At 40.3% G+C, this 21,728-nt stretch overlaps 1 protein-coding gene across 1 annotated transcript in view; it reads left to right on the top strand.

Moving 5' to 3' along the window:
- Positions 1 to 21,728, top strand: part of rnf43 (ring finger protein 43) — a 102,707-nt gene that overhangs the window by 61,326 nt on the left and 19,653 nt on the right. The window contains exon 2 of the mRNA XM_032576807.1: positions 1,312 to 1,425. Coding sequence (XP_032432698.1) covers positions 1,312 to 1,425 — 114 coding nt within the window. The remainder of the gene's footprint in view (positions 1 to 1,311; positions 1,426 to 21,728) is intronic.

Here is a 21,728-nt window from a genome sequence, read left to right as displayed (position 1 = left end):
AGAGGGGATCAAATGTTCCTACCAAAAGCCTATCTCTCATTCTTTGGATCCTCGAGGCCTTGTGTGGGAGTGAACATCACCTTCCATGTAATTGATTTCATTGGTTTATGAAGGAAGAGCGTCAGCATCGCACACAAATGCCTCCAACTTCACTGATGGTGTGAAAACATCCACCCATAACTTGTCTCTACCTGGTAGACGTATTTACACTCCCCGAACTTTGTCACCTTTTGTTACAACCATAAACGTCAGTGGTGGTTTGGTGAGACGGACCTCTGGTTTTCATAGTATTTTACAAATAAAAAAGTCTGAGAAGAGCTTAGTGGGGAATTGACGAAGCCCTCCTGTGTCTGAGAGTCCGATATTACAAAGAAGACAAAGCTGATGAAGAGTCTACATAACTAGCAATTTGAAAGTCTTGTCACAGATTCTTCTCTGAATTTAGGGCTGAACTTTGGGCCAAACTAACATTTAAGAATATGCCTCGATCTAAACCAGAGGTCTTGAAATCCAGGCCCTGAGGTCTTAGATTTGCCTCTGCTTTGACACTCCTGAGTCAAATAACGAGGCCCTTAGCAGGACTCTGGAGAACTGACTGCATGCAGAAGGTGATTCAGTTTTTTGATTCAGGTATGTTGGACCAGGGTCATATCTAAATTCACTCTAGCTGGTTAATGTTTGGTTTTTTTCAAGCCAAGTAGAGTGTCTCTATTGGCAGTCTGGGTTAAGGGTTGTGGGCGCGCAGGACCTGAGCTTGATGCCGATGATGTCATTACGCGTGTGTACCCGAAATCTCTCAGTATATTTGCTCGTTGCGGCTTCCCCTTTCCAGTTGACATTGTATACACTCTTGGGCCACAATTTATAAAAGGGTTTGAATCTCAAGGTTTGACCATAGAGGTATCTGTTTGCATTTTGTCAACTACTACGGTTTCATCACAAATTGAAAATGATGGTCGACATTTTGCTGTTGACGCAAATCCATGGGCAAATCAACGACTTTAATCTGCTGCCAATGAAAACTCTGGTCTGCTTAAAAACCGAGGTCTATGTTCTTCTATTTCTTCCATAAAGGCCAGAGTTGTCCTATCCTGAACTGTGGACCTCTTTGCTACTTCTCTCTTTCAAAATCTCCAGTTAGTTTCATTAACCTTTTCCAAAGTCCCATTGAAATGTTAAGTAGCTAGCATAATGGCATGAATTGTGATTGCTCAGAATTTCAAAGATGTTTGTGTTGCTTGGGTAAGAATAAGTAAAATAATTGGAGGGAAAACAATGTTTCCTTACCCTGTTTGTCGCTGTCTTCTGCAGTATCACCCTGTGTCTCTGTGCAACACAAGCGAGGATGAACGACAAGACAGCGGCTTCATCACCATCGTCAAGCTGGAGCAATTAGGTCCCCACTGCTCGCCGCTGCTGGATAAGGTACCCTTCACACACAAAGCACACAAGGATGCCCCTTTCTGTGACCCCTTTTCTTTTGTCAGACTTGGCAGCAGAGAGACGAAACATCTCTCCACGCTGCCTTCTCTCCCAGCTCTCCTTCCGCTTTTGGATAAAGTACAAAAGGTTTTTGAGGGAATTATTTGGCAGAATTTTTTCTCTTTAGGACAGTGATCTTTCAGGGTGAGGTCTTGAAAGCAAAAAAAAGAAGAAAGAAACGAAGGGGCGGTGGGTTGGGAATGGCTCGGCGCTGCTATGTAGCAAGTGGCTATGAGCCCTGGCTCTGGATGTGAGGCTTTCGGGCCCCAGCTGTCACCGGGCCGATCTCAGCCAGCCAGACGCTAAGGGTTCTCCATTTCTGCTTCCCTCTAATAAGAATGCAGCCAGACCTCCGCAGATTCCAGCCACAATAATTTCAATGCATGTGTAAGTTTTGTCGGAGCTGACCTAAATCTCCCCCCGGCGTCTTTAAGTATTCTGCCATGCGTCGCTGGCTGGCATCCCTCGGCTTGAAAGCAGCGCGATTTAAACTGTTGCTATTTTTCTCTCTCGTTTTTCAAGTGGTGACAAATTAGCAGGCAGGAGTATAGTTAGGCGGCTCGCTTTTTTTAGCCTGTGTTTTCTTTTCCCCCCTAATTTAAAGCCATGTCGAGGAGCTGCCCGCCGCGGCGACGATGTAGAGACATTCCCACAGTTTCCCTTCTCTTCCCTCCTCCTGTTGCTCCCTGCGAGGGTGGGTTGGTTGATGGAGGGGACTAGGGGGAAAAGAGCGCTGTCACTCAAGGCTGACTGCAGAGAATAGTTTTGATTAAAGCCTTAATGGCAACCCTGTGTTGTCCCATAAACAAAAGGTTCCCTCGCCCTCCCCAATGCTAAAAGAGCATGGAACAAAAGGCGTCCGCTTCCGAGTGCTCTCTCTCTCTCTCCCTCCCCGCTGACGGCCTTTGAGATCCAGAGAAGTTAAGGAGGGAGGAGTGTTTGTGAGGTGGGTGCTGAGGGAGGTGGTGGTGGAGGGAGGGGGGATCTTGTTGTTTTGGCTCCCTGGAAACTATGTGTTGCAATAAACTCCAATCCAGCCACCTGCATCCTCCCTTTTCTTGGTGGGATTCAGAGCTTTTGGTCATGGTGGATTTACTGGGGGGGAGTCATTGTGGGGTTGAGGGGGTTTCACCATGCAGCTGTTATGAAGTTCACCCCATGCCTTTTGAAGAGGATGAATCAGAGCGTACTGTACGGGGTGTGCGGTGCCGTCCCTGCCTCCGTTCTCTAGATGGCACTTGTTTATAGTTTAGTCTGGCTGCAAGGCGCCCCGGCCAGCCTATAGGAGCCTGGGACAGCCACAGAGGGCTCGTGTTGCGCCACGTACACTTAGAATAGAGCGCAAAGCAAACAAAGTGAGGTTAAGAACCTTAATGGGGAGGTTTTGTTCTTGTCCTTTGATTTTAGGTTGGTTTTCAAAGATTCCTTGAGTCACTGCAAGGAGATTTCTTCACCCATCTGCCTGGTGTTTAGTGTTCTATACCAGAGCTTTCCCACCGTGACTTTGAACATTTCGGCTGGTAAAGAATACTGGTCAGAGACTGGTGGTCGATTTCCAACTGGCGAATTCGTAAAACCTCTGACCTGTAAGCATCAGTTCAACTAAAAAAAAAAAATACATAAACAACATCAAAAATATATTTTATACTTTCCTGATAAATTTCAAATGGAACAGATAATGATTAGGGTTAAATACAACAAAGATTTTATTAAAAGAACAAACTTTTCTTTTTTAAAAATCAGATAAGGCATCGGAGAACCCTTTAATATTAACAACAGTGCTGGCTAAGCTAATAGTTGAGTGGACAAACCTTTGATTTTCTGTCAGTTGTGTTAAATTTTAAAATCAATAATTAATTTATTGTAGCGATATAGGGGCTTGTCTGTGATCAATCATAGAGTCTTCTGCTAGAGGTGATGTGGCAGTGACAGGATTTCACTGTTATTTCATAACAACATGATTATGATTGTGACATTTTAAATAGCAATATCTTATATTAGCAATAAGGCGTATGTGTATATTTTATGAAATATACCGCTGCCTTACCTGTGAGATTTTGAAAAGATTGCCAACATTTCATCTTTTGAGGGAATAATCAAGGCAATTTTTATATATACATTTAGCCTTTTTGTTACCCGCAATATGTTTTTATTCTACAGACACATAGCTCTTATGTAAGCTGCGTTTACGGAGTGGAAACAAAGAGATAATTTTCAACCAGCCAATCACGGATCGGTCACAGACAAGACTGGTAAAATTGGTCAGTGGTTCAGGTCACTGACCAGTTTCTCTTTGCACCTCTACTCCAGACGCACAGTTTTCTTTTCTTGTGTTTTGACACTTTGTGTCATCCCAAAACAAAGAGAATAATTGAAGATACTGTCCACATCTTTCACTGTATTCTTCTTTCATGTAACATTAGAATTTGGAGATTAATGATGGACTAAAACCAGGAAGATAGAGCACATAACACCAGTTTTAAAGTCCCTCCACTGGCTCCCTGTAGCTCAAAGAATAGACTTTAAAATACTGTTGTTAGTTTATAAATCACTGAACGGCTTAGCACCACAATACATTAAAGATCTGCTGTTGTTGTATCAACCTTCCAGACCTCTCAGGTCTTCCGGTTCTGGTCTGCTCTGCATCCCCAGGACCAGAACCAAACGAGGAGAAGCAGCTTTCAGCATCTATGCACCACAAATTTGGAACAAACTTCCAGAAAACTGTAAAACAGCTGAAACACTGACTTCTTTTAAATCTCAACTGAACACCCACCTGTTAAGAATTGTATTTGAAACGTAATCAGTTACAAATTTAACCTGACTTAATGCTGTGTTTTGATTATTGATTCTATGTTGCATTGTGTTTCTGTGTTTGTAATGATGTAAAGCACTTTGAAATGCCTTGCTGCTGAAATGTGCTATACAAATAAAATTTGATTGATTGATTGATTGAATGATGGGAACATTCCTTATTTTAAATTCATGTTAAATTTTCATGTACAACTTTAAGCTTACAGATAGTGAATGAAGTGGAAGGCATCCACTTTATTAAAAATTTGTTCAGCTTTTTTTTTAACACTTTTATGAATTTAACTTTAACTTTTATTATAAAGCTCTGGAAAATCTCCCTAAAAGTGTACAAGTTTCCTCTTAGCTGCAGCTGGTGCCCACCAGTGTGTGTGTGTCCCTCTCTCTTTGTAAATGTCTGAATCAGATCCTTCGACCACTCCAGTGGTTTTGCGTCATTCCGCCACACAACATAACTGATGTTGTGTGGCGTACTGCATACTTCCTTTCGCTCTCTCTCTCCGCCAGCATGTTGTGCTGCAGTGGAAAAGATCCGTCTGCTCTCTGCTCGCCTCGTCTGTTTACACGGAGGCTCTGGAAAGGTTCTCGGGTCGAGCAGCGGAGCAACATGAGATTCAGGAGGAAAAATCTGAGAAAAACTCACACTCCACACCAGTTCGACTTTATTCCAAACACACTCTCCCATCAACTACTCCCACTTTGTGTTCTGCTTTGTGAAGCACTTTAACCCTGGGATTGTTTTGTGAAAACAGCTCCTACGGTGACTGAGTCTTGGGCCCTTGCCTGAACTTGTTAACTCTCATAGAGGTTTTCTTATTGATTCTGCCCCCTCAGATGAAAAGACCTCTTGGCCTGCTTTTTGCAGTAATCCTGTTTTCTTTAACTGAGCCTTTGAAGTTCATCTGTTTGTTCATCCAGTATGTGTGTTAGTGGATCATATCATGTCAGGCGTGCTTTACAGACGTTTCACAGCGGATCACATTGTTAATCAATCTGTTAATACACCCGTTTTAATGTGTCACATCCATTACGAACGCAAACTATTCCTGATCCCTGGATGACGACGCCCGCTCATTTCTGCATTCACTAGAGCCGCCTTGTGTCTAATCAAGACAGTTTTATTCACTCTTTGGGTGTAATACCAAATATGGCAAAGCAGCTTGTAATGTGACGTTTGTTTCTGCTAATCGAGCACCATTATAAACCAGGCTAAGCGCCAGGCAGCATTAGCATGATAAGTAGCGCTAACTACCTGATGTAACAGCTTTGGAACTTCATGCTTATTGCTCGTAAGAGGTGTCAGCACTAATTACATTACTGCTGACACCGTTGTGGAGAACAACAGCTAAAACCACGTTTGTATTTACTGATTACATACAAACTAGCAATAGCACTACAGTGTAGCTTGCTTCTGCAGGAAGATAGAAAGGTAGTAGTTTAAAATTTCAATTTGTTATTGTTTCAGAATTAAAGAAAATGCATTGTTGTATACATATTTGCCTTGTGTGAACTTTTGGGCAGATAACTAAACATGAGAATGTATTTTTGGTGGTAATTCTGAGGATTGTAAGGGACTACTGGCAAAAGCCCCAATAATAAGTCTTTTTTTAGTGTGGTACTACACCAGAGGAACACAGTGCTGTGCAACCTCCATTTATTAACATGTTCTTTTGGCATTTGAATGTGTTAAAGACAGTAAAATATATTTCTTTCAGCATGTACTACTACTAGTGGTTAGCATAAAAAACAAATAGCAAATCAAATAAGTTTTCCTACTGACAACTGGACCACATTCAGCTTAGACATAATGGCATTTCCTGGTCTGAGTTCGACATAATTGCCATTTTCTAGTTGGACCTCTAACACAAATCAAACACACCATTCATTAGCACTGTCTTCTAGCTAGCTGCTGCAGGGAAGTTAGTATCAGTTAGAAAACTAGCAAACACTAACGGTCAATGAATATGACCATTGCTTCAGATTTTGGCAGTTAGCATTATTTTACCGATGCTCTATGCAAATAGTTACTGCAAAAGCTGTTATACAAAGACCAAAATGAAAAACAGTCTTTGGGAAATGAGTCTTATTTTGCCATCTTGTGAAAAAACTTAATTCAATTAATTCGTGTGAATTTATATGTGCACATGTCTGTGGTGTGACAAGAAGCTGCATGAGTTAGCTTGTTGTCACTCAGTCGTCAAACATAAATAGTAAAGTTGACATTGAATTATTGATAGAGTTAGAATACAGACGGTTACTATTACCATATTCACATCCTATTTACATTAATGTCAGCCTGTTGTATGTGTTTGTTTCTCTACTTGCAAGGCCAGTTGTTAATTTGCTATAATGATCAGAATATTCTGAAACTAAACTAGTTCTTGGTGAATTTACTGGTATATTTTGGGTCATAGTCATGTTGTTGGCTCCAGTTCTGGTTCAGCTTAGTTTTTGTTTTTTTTAATATTTGATCTCATGTTTCTGATCAAAGGAAGAATTCATGGTGGACGATGGTGAGCTGTCATCTCTAAATCATCACACGTTCGCCTCCATGCGTCACAGTTAGCACGAGCTCTTCCCCCTGAAATGTATTTTTCCGGTGCCCACGTCATCCATTTTTAGATTAAATTTTCTAAAGAACATTATTCCAAAATGTCTGATCTTTGTGTGCTCATTTCAACAGTCAGAAACACTCCAGAATGAATGTTTGTGCTTTAAACACAACACAACATTGTACAGAAATGTAGGGTAGTTTCTTCAAACTTTGTTTATTATTACTATTATTATTATTATTATTTTATGTTTTGTTTTGTTTAAATTGACATGAAATATTTATATACCTAACTATTAGAGCAACACAGAGACTGACAGATTTTTTTCTCACACAGCTATACATACATGATAAACAGCATTAGAGTGGACAAAGCGCAGCGTCTTTGAACACGGAGCACGTATAGGGGTCGATCTGCATTTTTTGTGTTTGTTTTCCCTTGGGAACGCTGTGAAAGAGGTGCACCTGAACAACTTGTGTCTTATCACACGGGCGACTGCTGCAACACGCCTACCTCTGGGCAACACTTAAAGATGAAAGTGATGAGGAAGGTGATTTGTGCAGGCGTTGACTTGGTAACCAGGTGTTTTGGAAGGAGGAGGAGTATTAAAATCTACATATTAATTAATCAAAAACGACAGATCTGGAGTGCATATAACCATCAGGGTTTCTGCGGTTTAGTTTTGCAACAAACTCGAAGCCCTGTTGCAAAGAAACCTTTCGCTCCGGTCCCTGACAGCAGGTGAAAAACATTCCTACAATCTTTTTTTTTTTTTTTTCCCAGGTATAACATGAAAACTTCAAAACACGTGTGGGTTGAGAGTTAATTGGGCGACATTATCGTTACCTGCTGATTTGGATCGGATCCATTGCCTCCCCACTTATATGTTTTGAGGAAAACAAACCGATTGCTTTAATAATATCTACTCCACAAGCACATTGGGCTGCTGGAAGGAAGGAAAGTTAGCGCAGTATTCATGTGGAGGAAGGAATTTTATATTGCTATTCCACACTTTAAATAAAACACTCATTCGGAAGGACTGAAAGCTGTGATTGGCCGGTCTGTTGAGGCTCAGATCTCATGTGACAGCTCGATTTGACTGGGTGACCTAACTTGCGGGCTCCGATCCATTTGACAAAAAGAAGAAATAAGAAGGAAGTCATAAACTGCTCTTAATGGTTAGGTTGGTCTCCTACTGTTGCCTTAGCTTCCAGACTAGTAAAAGCAGTCCCAATGACAGGAAGTGGTTGAGAACAAGAGAAAGCCTGCTGAGGGATGGATAAATCACAGTCCTCATGACATTGTTTTTCTCTCTTATTGACTGCAGGGGGGGTGACTCTGGCCTCAGGCTGTTATTTGTAGACAGGTTGCTGGAACGGCAACGGCAGCTGCCTTTGGCATCTCTGTTTTGTTTTTTTTTTTGTTAAACGAGGCCAACGTCTCCAGCTCAGCTGGGACACGTCAAGGAGGAGGAACATCGGGAAACATCTGGAAAAAGACGGATATTTTAGCTTTTAGACTAAATGCAGAAAGCAGCAGGTACACAATGGCCGTTTTGGCTGGTATGAAATGCGTCAGTGTTTGAAGACTTCTGAATTCGCTTCGATTTCTCTCCTGAAAAATTCATTATTCGCTCGCCTTGTGCCAGACGGTTGTAGAAAGGTTGCATTCCAGAGGACGAACTAGGACTTTCTGTCTCTTTCTTCTGTTAGTCTGAAACCGACCCCCCCCCTTTTTTTTCTCTTTACTTCTTTGGCTTTACTTTAAAAGATCTGCAGAAACCACGCACATTCCAATATCTGAAGCAAACACAAACACACACACCCTCCCAAAATTTAATCTGTTTCCAATATCAGATAAACTCTGAGTCTACTACATAAAACCTGTAAAAACCACATGGGGATAGTTTAAAATCTGTTTTTTTAGTCCTTCCACCAAACCAGACAAGCTGTTTCTTACTTTTTTGTTGAGAGTAATATTCCTTCTGTACTTTGACAAATAGGTTTATGGTTTGGTCAGGTCTTCTTTTGTGCGATAGCTTCAAAAGAATAAAGCTTACATTTCCATACAGGTTTATAAACACCCCTGGTTAATATTTTTGTTAAAATCTCCTGTCATTTTGCTTGCTAATTTCAGCTTCCATTTAACCTTGACAAACTTTTTTCAGGCAGCAAAGTAAAAACGAAGGAAAAGAACATTTTGACTCTTCAACTAGTGAAGAAATAAAAGGTTGGTTTTCACACCTCGTCTGTTTTGTTGGTGAAAACCCTGAAAGTCGCCTCAAATAAAAGCCACCAAACCCAGCAGGAATAAGACTGGAGTCTTGACTTTTGCAGACCTCCTCGATGACTCATCGTTACATCCAGCTGAGCAAACGGTTAAAACTGTGGCTGCACAGACAAACTCATCAAATACTTCTGTCCGGAAAGAAATTGTGGCCTGGAAATAATATTCACACCCGTTCAACTTTTTGCCATTCTGCAGGTTGAGTTTTATTGACATTTCACATCAAAAACACAACATAATAGAGCAAAAAGTATTAAAGTGTAAGTAAAAGGACTTTTTTTAAAAGTGGGACATGCCTATGTACACAGACTGTATATTGTAAATGCTTTTCATATATATATATATATATATATATATATATATATATAGATAGATATGTATATAACCCCCAAAACAAAATATATTTCTGCAATTCCTTTCAGAAGTTAATCAACAGTAAACAAAAACCACTTGTCTGTAATATGCCTGAAATAATTAATCGTGATTATTCAGTTATTGAAATAATCGTTAACTAATTTAATATTCGATGAATCGTTAACTGAAGTACACAGACTCAAAAAAAGGCCATATACTGAAAAAACCCCAACATATTCAGGGAAGTAATTAAGCCAATCTGTACAAAAATATACATATATTTTGCATGTAAGGTTAAAACACTTTTAGGTTTTAGCCAAAACTTCTCAAGTGGCATAGTTTTAGCTTCACCCGGATTTACTAAAGGAGTGCTTTGTTATTGCATTCCAGGCAATAAAATGTTTATTTTCTTATTTAAAAAATGAATTTAGTTGTTTAATTAGGCCATTAAAATGTTTAAGTTTTACTACTTAAACATATGAAAATGTTTAAGTAGTAAAATGAAAAATCTGCAGGAAGTGCCGATTTTTTAATCCTATTAATCGATTAATCGTAAGAATAGTCAATATAATTGTTATTTGCAGTCCTGGTCTCTAATGTGAACGTGAATGTATTTGTTCGGTGAAGGCCTCCGAGATTTGCGGCTTCATGTATCTGGCCTTTATGGAAGACAAATGATAAGAAGAAACAGATGTTTCCCACAAGCCAGCCAGCAAACAGGTGGAAGAGAGTGGATGGAAAATCAAACTAGTGCATGAGGTGGACTAGGTGCAACACGTCGGTGGCAGCCTCATGCTGCGGGAATGCTTTCCGTCAGCAGGGTCAACAGGGATTTTAAGATGGATGAAGCTAGTCATGGAATAAATATGTAGTTATGTTCTCGTTGTCCTTGTTGCTGAAAGCTTGAGTAAAGATGCACGAGCATTGACTGCTCAGCTCAGCATCACGACGAGTGTTTTTTACGTTTCCTCATTCTCTGCAGTTTGTTTTTCTGCACCCATTCGGTTTGTTTTGCGTCCTTCTTGTTCTTCCCTGAGGGTTTTCAACAAAGTCACACAATGTGCACCTTTGTCAGACCTACTCCCTTATCCACCTATAACGGGAAGAGTCCCAACCCCACCCCACTCCGACATGACCTGCCGTACATTTTACTCATTTGCTTTTGCGCTGTTGTTGATGCTAAGAAGAAAAAAACAGCACTATGCTAAAAACCATTCATTCTGGTGTTTGTTTTTGGTTAGAAAATTAAAACATATGAAATAAAACTTTACAGGAGAAAATTCTGGATTCATAAATACTTAAAATAATACATTTATAACTAAATACTGTTCTTATTTGCATTGTTTAAGATGAAATACAAAGTAAAAATTTAACTAACAGAATTTTCTAATCTGCTTTTCTAGAACAAATATCTCCACAAGTCTGGATATTCAAATGAAACTCCAGATGAGAGATAAAATGAAAAGCTTAATGAAATATTGCATCTATGTAAGATAATTGCTAGAAACATTGCATCAGCAAAATATATAATATAATAAAAAACTAAAAGAAATTATGATTGTAAATAGCAAAATAAAAAATAATAATTCTGTCACCGCAGCTTAACCTGCAGTCATGTTCAATAAATTAGAATATTTTTTCTGAACAGGCACATTTGTCAGATTAAAAGAACCCTTTCAAAATAACAACTTTTAAGCTCGTATTAAATTTACTTTTTATTAAACCCACATTTTTCTATTATTATCTATAAATCTAAGCAGAAAATCATCATGATCAACAGAAATAAAGGCTGGAAAACACCAGCGCGTCTATATAAATGCTTCAGGTAGTGATAAAATTTATTTAAATAAATGTACATTTTGATAATATTCTTAATTTATTGAATATAAAGTATATCATATTTGGGGGATTGTATCACAGAGCAAAGATGGAGACAATTTGAGTCACGTCTGCAGTAGCACTGGAGTGTGTGTGTATTCCCATGGGAAGAATATTTTGGACAAAGAAAAATCAGAGGCAGCAGGAATGTTTTCCAATCTACAGTCACCCAAACAAGCCTTGGGCTGCTGTTTGTTGACCTCATCTTATCTCTGAAGGGCTGGAGGCACAATTTCAGGAAGATTATCCACACATTAGGGGCAGACAGCTGCATTCAGGCTGTTCAATGCCTCAACCAGCTAAGTAGGGATTCACCATGAATGAAATTTCCCACTGGTTACAATGGGAGTTCGCCAACAAGGTGGAATCTCTGGGTGTGGCAGCAACTGTAATGTACAGCCGTGTACTTTTTAATAGTGGTTCTCTGGAACCAGAGAGGGGAGGGTGGATTAGAAACACCAGAAAAAGCCTTTATTGCTGGGGGAGACCATTCACTGGGAACTTTGCTTAGCGAGCGACCCAACAAAGAGAGGAGGACTGCAGGTTTTCCCACTTAATGAGAAGTGCATTCCTGTTTTTGTCATCACTTCAAAAACAAGTGGTATCCTTTGCATTTCGCAGCCACCTAGTTTTGGGAGAGTTATTTTGGTGGCCTCAGAGAGGCAAAAAGCCCCCACACATAGTGAATGGTGTTTGTTCAGGTGAGCAGATGGGACACAAAAGCATGGAACTGTCCTCAGGATGGTGAGAGGAGATGTTCGTTAAGGCAGTTTTGACCTGTGGAGCAACACAAGTCAACTCCATGGGAAGAGACTTATTATCGTGATTGATGTTCAGCCGCATCTCTGTTGAGGGGTGCGTCAAGAAAACTTTTCCCGACCAGTAAATGCACCCGGTTTTTGCGGACATCAACACTCTTTGGAGTGGAAGTTGTAACTGAATGTTGAGGACTTAAAGTTAGCTATGTGCTCTATCAATCAAGTGTTTGGAAATTAAATCAGAAGAAATAGAGATGTAAGAAGCTACTTCAAGAAAAACTGCTATTTTTTTTCATGTGTTGAGACATCTCTGCACTTCATTTTGGCTTTAAGATGGTGAGAGAGAGCAAGACTTGGATAACAAAAAGGCTAAGCAAAATACACAAATGTCTGTTTTATACAGGAAACCTAAGACTCAAATAAAGGTCTACATTTTCAGGGTGTCTGTCCCTTACAAATTCTTACATTTATGTATCTAAAATTAATTCCTTCAAATGTCTTAAATTCATTATCAAAATGTAAGTTAGCATTAAATATGTTAATCACAGATCTTAATCATTAACCATGTTGTCATGGCAGGACTATTTAATCTCATATATTCCATGCTTCTTAAAATCCTTTCTCAGACAAACAAAAGTTTGAGGCTCTCATAGATATCTACGTTTTGTGATTCAAAGCGGTTGATGCTACCGTTAACTAGCTGTTAAGGTGGCCTTGCAGTCTAGCTATCTTTTTCGCATCTGTCAGGGGTAACTGCACATTTATCGCCAGTTGGCTAGATGACGTTCATCTTCATCAGTGCTGATGAGCCATATGATGCTACATACTTTCTGAGGATAAAAGTTTGGTACTGCAGCGGTTAAGACTGTAGAGAGTGTGAGAAGAATAAAACTTCTGCAAAGATCTAACAGACCCTTAGAAATGTCACAGTTTTGCTCCCCTGGAGTGACTAAAGCACCCCAGAAAACAGTCGGCGCTGCCGCTGATCTAAGAGCAACATTCTCAAAGTCTGACGTTGGAGATTGTGTGGATTTTAAACACGGTGGTCAAGCACCAGTTTTGACTAGTGCAGAATTTTATTTCAACAAAGTTGTTACTATGTACGAAAATACAGCTGAGTATTTGTAAAACAAAAGGCTAGTAAAAGACATTTGGAGTGTTGTCCTCACCTTATTACCAAAATTTTCTTCACTAACAAACCGAGATAAGAACACGGACACAAACCCAGATTGATGCAAATCAAGGTATAATCTATTCATCACTGAATATCGTAATATGTTGTCAATTCAACATTAAATCTGATGACCTAAACCAGCATACAACAAGCGCAATAATCAATCAGTGCCCTTGTCTGGATACTGGGAGCATTAAAGCATTTCTGGGGTTAGACAGTTCTGCAGGTCAGATCCTAGCACACCACCTTGACCTGCTGCATTGTTGACATTCACTTCTGTTCACCATTGTCATCACAGCTGCCAACAAGGTGTGAGTGATTTGCAGAGGGTCTCCGCTGTGCTCCCTCCTCTCATCCTGTCATGGCTTGTCGGTTTCGTGCAGGATGGCCGCGTTGCTAAGCTAAACATTGACTCGGAGCTGAAGGAACAGCAGAAGCTTTTCCCAGCGCATGCATAAGAGTTGGACGATTTGCTGTTTGCTTTTGGAGGTGATGTGTTCAGATATGCTGGCTCTCTTCCCCCGATTAACAACTTGTTGCTCGCACTTTCTCACTCTTCTGCTTTTTCCTTCTTCCTCTCCCCTCCCTGAAACGGCACACAGGCTGTGCACAGCCTCTGCACAGGCAAAGGCTTCTCTGGTTCTGCAGTCCAACTGGACATTTTCCTCAGGGCCACCGCAAACTTTTTGTACCAAAACAGTGAGATGCCTACACTGTTGCCTAGTGGGAAGCAGCTCTTCAAAATAGAAACAGTTGGACTATCACCTGCTTGTGTGTGGATTGTAAGATATCTCCCCCTAACATGTGATGGCAGAAACTTTACACTCATTGCTTATAGATGCTAGCAAATGTGCTTTGACATAAAACACATGTTAAATTAATCTGTTCGGCTTACACACACAATATAGCACAGCTAGCTGCCACAGAAGGTTAGAAAAGTGTTTAACACTTCAAGAAGCCACACTCAAACACTACAGCAAATATCTATTAGTTTTCTTTATGTTTTGGCTTTTAAAATTTGTTTTTGTATTTTCCTTCCATATTTTGAGAAAAAGAGGTGTTTGTCTGAAACATTGTTTAATACGTAGCAGTAGATGTATCATCATTTTTAAGTATATTTTTAAGAAAAATTGTTAAAAATTTACAATTCCTTCATTTTAAAAAACTATTCTGAGCTTAATTCAACATATTCCTCTTTCCAACTTCATTTTCTGTATTATTGTAATATTGAAACCTGCCAACAGGTTCAATTATAGGTTATAAGGATATAACTTGAGTTCTATTTTAAATATGTTTTTGTCTAAAGAATAATTTAAGCCTCTGTGACTTCCATGTTGAGCTTATTATGTCTAATCCAAAGAAGAAAAACTGCAACAAAAGTTTTCACTAGCACCTGTGTTTTAGGGCTTCATAGTGCTTTCTGCGGCCAATCAGATAGCTTTGTCAGAGTGATTGTTATACAATACACACCAGTTAAAAGGAGTTTTACATTCCAGCATCTTCTACTGGCTTTCTTAACAATTTACATGATATAAATGTGTCTGTTTACATACAAAGAATGCAAATATCCTGCTTTACTGATAAATATTTTACCACTACTTAAAATAGTTGCGCTCAGAAGTAGGAACCGTAATATCCTTTAAAAAAAGTCACATGAAATGTAAATTTATGAATTTGACTAGTTATACATTATAATTTTATTTCTCTCTCTCTGTTTTATTTTTACCAGAACCTAGTAATGTGTTGCTAACAATCCTTTCAAAAATTGGGTGCAATGAACGAAGTTTTTAGCCAACCGAACTAAGTTTTGAAAATGAGTTCATAGTCAAGTAATAAAAAAAAAATTGGAAAATAGTCTATAACCCTAATTGATAAATATGTTTAGCATGGTCAATTCATGTTTGTGCTATTACAACAAATCCCAATTCCTGCTGTCAGATTGATCTGATGAAGCATGTTTCATTTTTGCGTTTTTGTCCGAGCCATCGGTGGAAGGAGCAGCCCACCAGTAGAGGCTGTTTTAAAACGGAAACCTGCTAATAGCCTCCGTGAAGGGCAGCTCCACATGTTCGCAGTGAGTTTAATGGAGTAAATCAGCCGGCTGTTCCATAGTTCCTTACATCCTGTTGTGTTTAAATAGCCCCCTTGTAAATCTCAGTGTTTTTGCTTTATCTGATGATTGCGTAAACTGTCCAACCCTTACTTTAATGAGTCAGCCTCTCCGTGCTTAGTAAACCCCAGGGTAAACAGCTGGAAATGGTTTGCGGTGGGCTCTCACATGAATGGTTCTTGAAATTGGCAAATTTTCACCCAAAGATGACATTTTCTCAGTAGTTGAGAGTCAGCTAATGACTTCTCTTCTCTCACACACCAAAGTGCCTTTGTGATCGTGCGTCGTGTTTACAAGTGAGCACACTTCGCTTTTTCCCCGGCGCGCGTCTGTGCACACGGGGCTGTTTATCTGCCGCCTGAGGGTTAAACACGCCACCTACCCTGCAGGGCTGCTTCTGGTATTCCAGAACGAATGCCTCTCAAGGCTTTCATATTAGCTCGGCACATCCCTCGCTTGTCACTTCAAAGGGAGTGTGCAAGGGTCAGGGTTTCATCACGCTGTCGTTTGGCACATGAGATATGAGGGAGAGAAAAAATGCTGCTCTAAAAATAGGAGGTTGTCCTCAAGAAGAAAGACGGGAGATATCATTCGGAGCCAAAATACTTTTGGTTGTGATGCGTCCGTGGCACTCAGGCACCTTCAGTGTGATGCAAGTAGGGAAAGGGTGGCTCTCTTGTGGTTTAGGTGGTGTATCAAAAATATTTAGAGAGTTTGAGATGTTTTCAGCTCATTATATCAGTTCATGCCTTTCCCCGTCAGCCTGCAGAGCTGAAGGTATTTTTCCACATAGGGATGGCAAATAGGATCATATGATGAGTGCCTAATGGCCCTGCAGTTACAAATGTACTATATCACAGCCTCTCCCCGATGAAAGAGGCGTTCATAGGGCAGTAACTTATTATTACTGCTGTATTAGTGCTTTGATCTTCCAACATCTTGAACCCTGGAGATTTTGAAGGGGTGGCTCATCAAAATAGCTTCGCAGATGGGCCCGGTCTTGCCTCGGCTGTGGGGCGAGGAGGCCCGGAGGTGTGTAGAAGCACCCGTGTGCTCGAAAACATGGCAACAGAGGGATGACACCGCAGTTTATTGGACCTGTGGTTCCTAATGCTTGAACGGATGTAAGAATTGCATGATGACAAAGGCTTGTTGATATATGGTTATCTATTTTATGAATGCTTACAACTCCTTGCAAAAGTATTACTACTTCTTGAGCTTTTTTTGCACTTCTTCTGTAAACCTCAATGTTTTTTATTGGGATTTTTATGTGATAGACCAACACAAAGTATTGGTGTCATATGATCTGATACCACTAAGTAAAATCCACTGCGACCATCGCTGCTCAGAGTTGATGGAACAATGGATCTTAATTCAAGAACAAAACCTTGAGACGGGAGCATAGGTCCAGCTTCCAGCAGGTCAAAGACTGTAATTGTAAACACCAGAGTTACAATAAAATGGCTTACTCAGAGCATATTCATGTGTGAGAATGGCCCAGTCAAAGTCCAGATCTAAATCCAATCTGTGGCAAAATTAGTTTCATGCCTGTAACGTGACAAAATGTGAAAAGGTCCAGTAGGTATGCAAAGTTTTGCGAGGCACTGTAGATGGATGATTTGTCTGCCTGGTGCAGATGGTTTTGTGGGAAATAGAAAAGCCAGGTTTTCTTTTCAAAGACCTTAAATATAAAGGTGCTTCCCTTAAATCTCTGCTGAGGAGCCGCAGTGAACCACAGGTTGTCATTCCAGCCAGGACATTCCTCTATTAATGACAAAGGCAGTGGGAAGTCTCATGGTGAAACATGAAGAGGGAGACGGGAACAGAAGAGTTGAATGGGTTGATTCAGAGGAGTGGCAGGCAAGGCCGGTGGGTGACCCTTACCGTCCAGTCTGTCAGACCGGCTCCAGGTCAACTCTGCCACGCCAGGCACAGCCCTATTGACAGGAAAAAGCGTTGCTTTGATTCCACTCTGTCGCGTCTTTCTTTTGTTTTTTGTCTGAGTCGTACCTGCTGCTTGCATTCCCTCTTAAATCTCTTCCCACACTACCGTCTTCCAGCAGTACATCTGGCACAGCACCCTTCCCATTGTGCATTCAGAGCCGCTGGCCTCTCTTTAGGATCTGCATTAGAATGTTGTTTTCATATAACAGCAAGCGGAGGCATGTGGAGCCTCTTTTGAACCGCTCTGCAAACAGAAGGAGATTTTAACGCTGCCTTTATGTGATTAAGTGAGACATTCCCATAAAAAAAGACATTTCCTTATATCCATTCACCCTTCCCAGACTCCCTGTCTCTTTACTCTTTTCTTTCTTTCCCTCTTCATCTCTGTCCCTTTAACTTCTGCCTTTCTTTTTGGCTTCCCTTAGGCTAAGACAATGCTACACTTCTGAAGAAAGTCAAATGGAAAGTAGACAGGTTGGGTTTAACAGCAACTTCATCCACAGGGAAGAAGTAGAGCATATCCTAGAGTTCAGGTCAAACTGACTGGACCTGGGAGTGCGTCCCTGCTGGCGGACACGGCCAGTTCTTGTTCTGACCCTGTTTTACTGACTCAGGTGGGCTTGTGCCAAGTGAACCCTCCACCCACCCATCCACTCTAACAAGAGTTTGACAAAACACATTCGCAGGGCAGACAGTGAGGCTCTGCCGGATTAAACTTACTGGAAAACAATAACGCTATTTAGACTTGGATTTGCATGGCATATATGTTTATTAACCATTAAGAACAACATGAGAATAGCTGTAGTAGGCTATAACATTTGTAAAGTCAGATTATGCCACTCAGTGGTTCACTTGCTCCTGGGTTTCAGAAGACATAGTATACCATTGTGTTTTGCCCTTGTGTAGCAGTTGGGTACAATTGAGAAGACAAGACCATTTATTTACTGATTCTTGTGATATCACCATAAGATTCTCATTAAAGCTCCTTGTCTGCCAGTTCTCTTTGTGTAAGACATTCACAGAGCACTTCATCCCTTCAGGCTATCTTTCTGATGTATTCTTAAAGCTTAGATGTTTGATCTAGGACAGTGGCTCCTAGGTTGCTCAGATCTTGTTCTCACCATCGAGCCGACTTCTCAGAACTCGCCTTACCCATTGCAGGCATTTGACTGGTTTAGGGTCACTAAATTAATCCTTAAGCTTCTTATTGTGACGATTTGCAGGAAGTTCTGTATTAGTCTGTCTGCTGTTTTGAGGCCTTTAAGAAAGTAGACACTCATCAAACTGCATCAGGCAAAAAAAGAACTTCAGTAAACTCTTAGTAACATTGCAGGCAGCCCAAAAATCTAAGCTTTTAACAAAAGTAACTTAACTTAAAGCACAAGGTTTGTGGTATTTTATGGTATTTGTAAGAAAGAAGGGAATTTTTGAGTTTGGAGGCATAGATTTGAGCAGGAGCAGTACAGTAACCGAGAATGGATCAAGAAATGCCTGTTTTAAATTGGAACAAATTCTCTTATAGGTAAACTTTGAAAGTGGTAATCATTTCACCTCTAATTCACATAATTCCAGGAGTTTCACAACTTTAAATCAGGAATTGATGTATTAGAAGTTTCTCCTGACTTGGTCATTGAACCTGGATTTGTATCGTTTTGACCTCACAATTACAATAAAAAGGTCAGCAGGTTTAGAAAAGTGTTTGTCACCCGTTTGCAATCGTCCAGATTTGACAGTGTTGCACAAATCTGAAGTTGTGTAAAAACTGAACCGTTTGCTCTGCTGCCTAATTCTTGAGGTGTGTCTGCTGATCACCACTTCCACTGGCTGGCGAGCAATTACTGCCAAGGACATCAAAAGCATAGCTCAGTAGCAAATTGTGTTTGCAGTAATCTGTGTAATGACTCAGGATTTAGTTTGAGGCTCACCGACTGTCATCTGCTTTAGCAGCTTTTTCTAAATTACCTTTTAGCCTGGTCTTCATTGTTTCTAGCATGAGAAGACCCTCTAGCGTCCTTGGGCCCACTTGAGTTGTGGGAGTAACTGATAAAGAGTAACCTTTGTGGGGGGGTTTTAAATCGGGTTGGATGTGGTAAAAATCTAGTTAGGGAAAACATGAGTACAAATAGATAAATAAAGGTAAAGCAGCCCTGGTTCAAATAGGTTTGGTAATATTGGGGGTTTAAAGTGGGCATATCATGCTTTTAAATTCTTCTTATTCACATGTAAATCATTCACTTTTTGTCTATATAAAATAGAACTGTAGTTCTTTGGTCTGACTTCCTTGGTATTGTAGCTCCACAGACTCATTGTTGATCCCTGTTCCATGTTTTTGGTGCAGTCTTTTTAAATCTGAATGAGACATTTTGTGCCCCGACGCCTTCCAGGTCGCAGAACGTACCACTCCAACCCGTTCGACCATTTTTTATTTTTTAGTTTGATACCAACAATACGGTTATCTACCGGCAGAGAAACTTTTTATTCCCAAGTTTATTAAAGATGTCACCAACTATTCAGCATCCTCACATGTTGGAACCAGAGCAGGAGCATGACGACGACGAGCCTGCAGCTTTTTCATGAAGTCAATCAATCAATCAAGTTTATTTATATAGCACATTTCATCAACACAGCTGCAATTAAAAGTGCTTTATGTCGTAAAAACATAAAAGAACATTATAAACACATCACCTAGTCAACAGTTGTAAAATGCAATAACAGACATTGCATTTTTGTCAAAAGCCACCATTAAAATAATCAATACTCATTATAAATACTGGACAAATGTAACCGCTACCTGAACTTTGCACCAGATTTATGATAATTGTAATAACCTCTGCTTTATTTACATGTCTTACACTGGGTTTTACTTTTTTATTTTTATTTAATTTGCCTTCGTCCATCTAGATGCTCAACACTTTAGTCAGTAAGGGTCTGAAAGTTTGTTGAATATATATATATATATATAACATAAACTTTGAAAAAACCCATAAAAATAAAGTTTAGGGAAAAAAGCTAAAAAAAAAAAAATTAAGTTGATATATTTTATTTAAGATTCATGATTATTTTTTCAAATCAAACTTGCCAGAGAGAAATCTACACAGCTCCATATCCTCCGCTAATTGCAGAAAATCTCTGAACACTTGTCCATGTAATGAATAGAGTAATACAATAATAAATCCAACAAATTGGTTCATTTTTTTGTGAATTTGTTTGTATCTAGGTCAACCTCATTCACAGAGGTCCTGTATTTGTGTGTGTGTGGTGGGGTTGTCAGCATGCTGCTGGTGTTTGTGTACGTGTCTCTCTCAGTTTGCTCTGCAGAGAGACACGGCTCTGTACACGGCCTGTTCCAAGAGTGAATTCCTGGAGGCTTACAAGAGCTGTTGAATGAGATGGAGGGCTCAGGACAGGAATGATTGGAGAGAGAGAGAGAGAGAGGGAGGAAGGGATGCTGCTCAGCACCATGGGAGGGGGGTGTCAAGCTCTCACTTACAGGCCTGATTAAATAACAGGATGCTTTATGAAAACAAGAACATTATCTGCCTCTTAAAAAGCCGGGAGAGGCCCTCTAATTGGCTTCCCCCCGAGTCTCCGTGTCGACGCCCGTTTGTCAGAGCTGGCTACGAAGAAATCAGGCAGCGCTCCGTTCGCTGCCTCCTCTGGTCTGAGCTCTCATCCGTGCTGCATTACAGGAATGTATCAACGCTACGGGGACTACAAAGAAGGGGGTGTCCTTTTCAACTCAGAGGAGGATTACTCCTGAGCGGAGCTTCTGATTGAGTTCAGCGTCGACAATGAAGAGATAGTGGCTCCTCTCTGGCTTCGGGTGGCTTCTCATGTGGCAAATTTTACAGCTGGGGTTTCAAAAATACCCCTTGTGTGCACGGGGAGGTGTGAGGAAAATGTCAGTGGGAGAGTTGAGAGTGTGTGTGTTTCCCTACTAGATCAGAAAACAATGAGCCTGCTCTCCCTCTTTACTCTTTCTCAGCTTCCCTTACAGTCTATGAAGTTTTCGTAATTATTTTTTATTGCTTCCAAGTAGGGCTGGGGTGCTTAGTGTGGCCAAAAAAATGTTTCACGATATAAGGGTTTATAGCGGTGAATTTTAATAGTTATTGATTAGTTTTTTGTTTTTTTTTAAATATCTGAAATATTGAAAAGAGGTAGCATGGTAACCTCTCCAGTTTTGTCCAGTTTTCACTCCACGCCATTGTCTTTTATTTTTAACTAGTTATGAGTGAAACATAAAACTGCTGCTAAGCAACTTTCTCAACAGGTTTTTGCTAGGTAACCAAAGAGCAAATGAGTTAGTTGATGCACCAACCCTAGCTTAGCTTGCTGTGAGAGCTTGAGCGACTAAAGCCTTTCCTCTGCCTACATCC

This window comes from Xiphophorus hellerii, chromosome 11, assembly GCF_003331165.1.
Source record: "Xiphophorus hellerii strain 12219 chromosome 11, Xiphophorus_hellerii-4.1, whole genome shotgun sequence".
Taxonomy (NCBI): Eukaryota; Metazoa; Chordata; class Actinopteri; order Cyprinodontiformes; family Poeciliidae; genus Xiphophorus; species Xiphophorus hellerii.
Note: the sequence above shows the minus strand (reverse complement) of the source record. Positions and strands in the feature narration are given on the sequence as shown.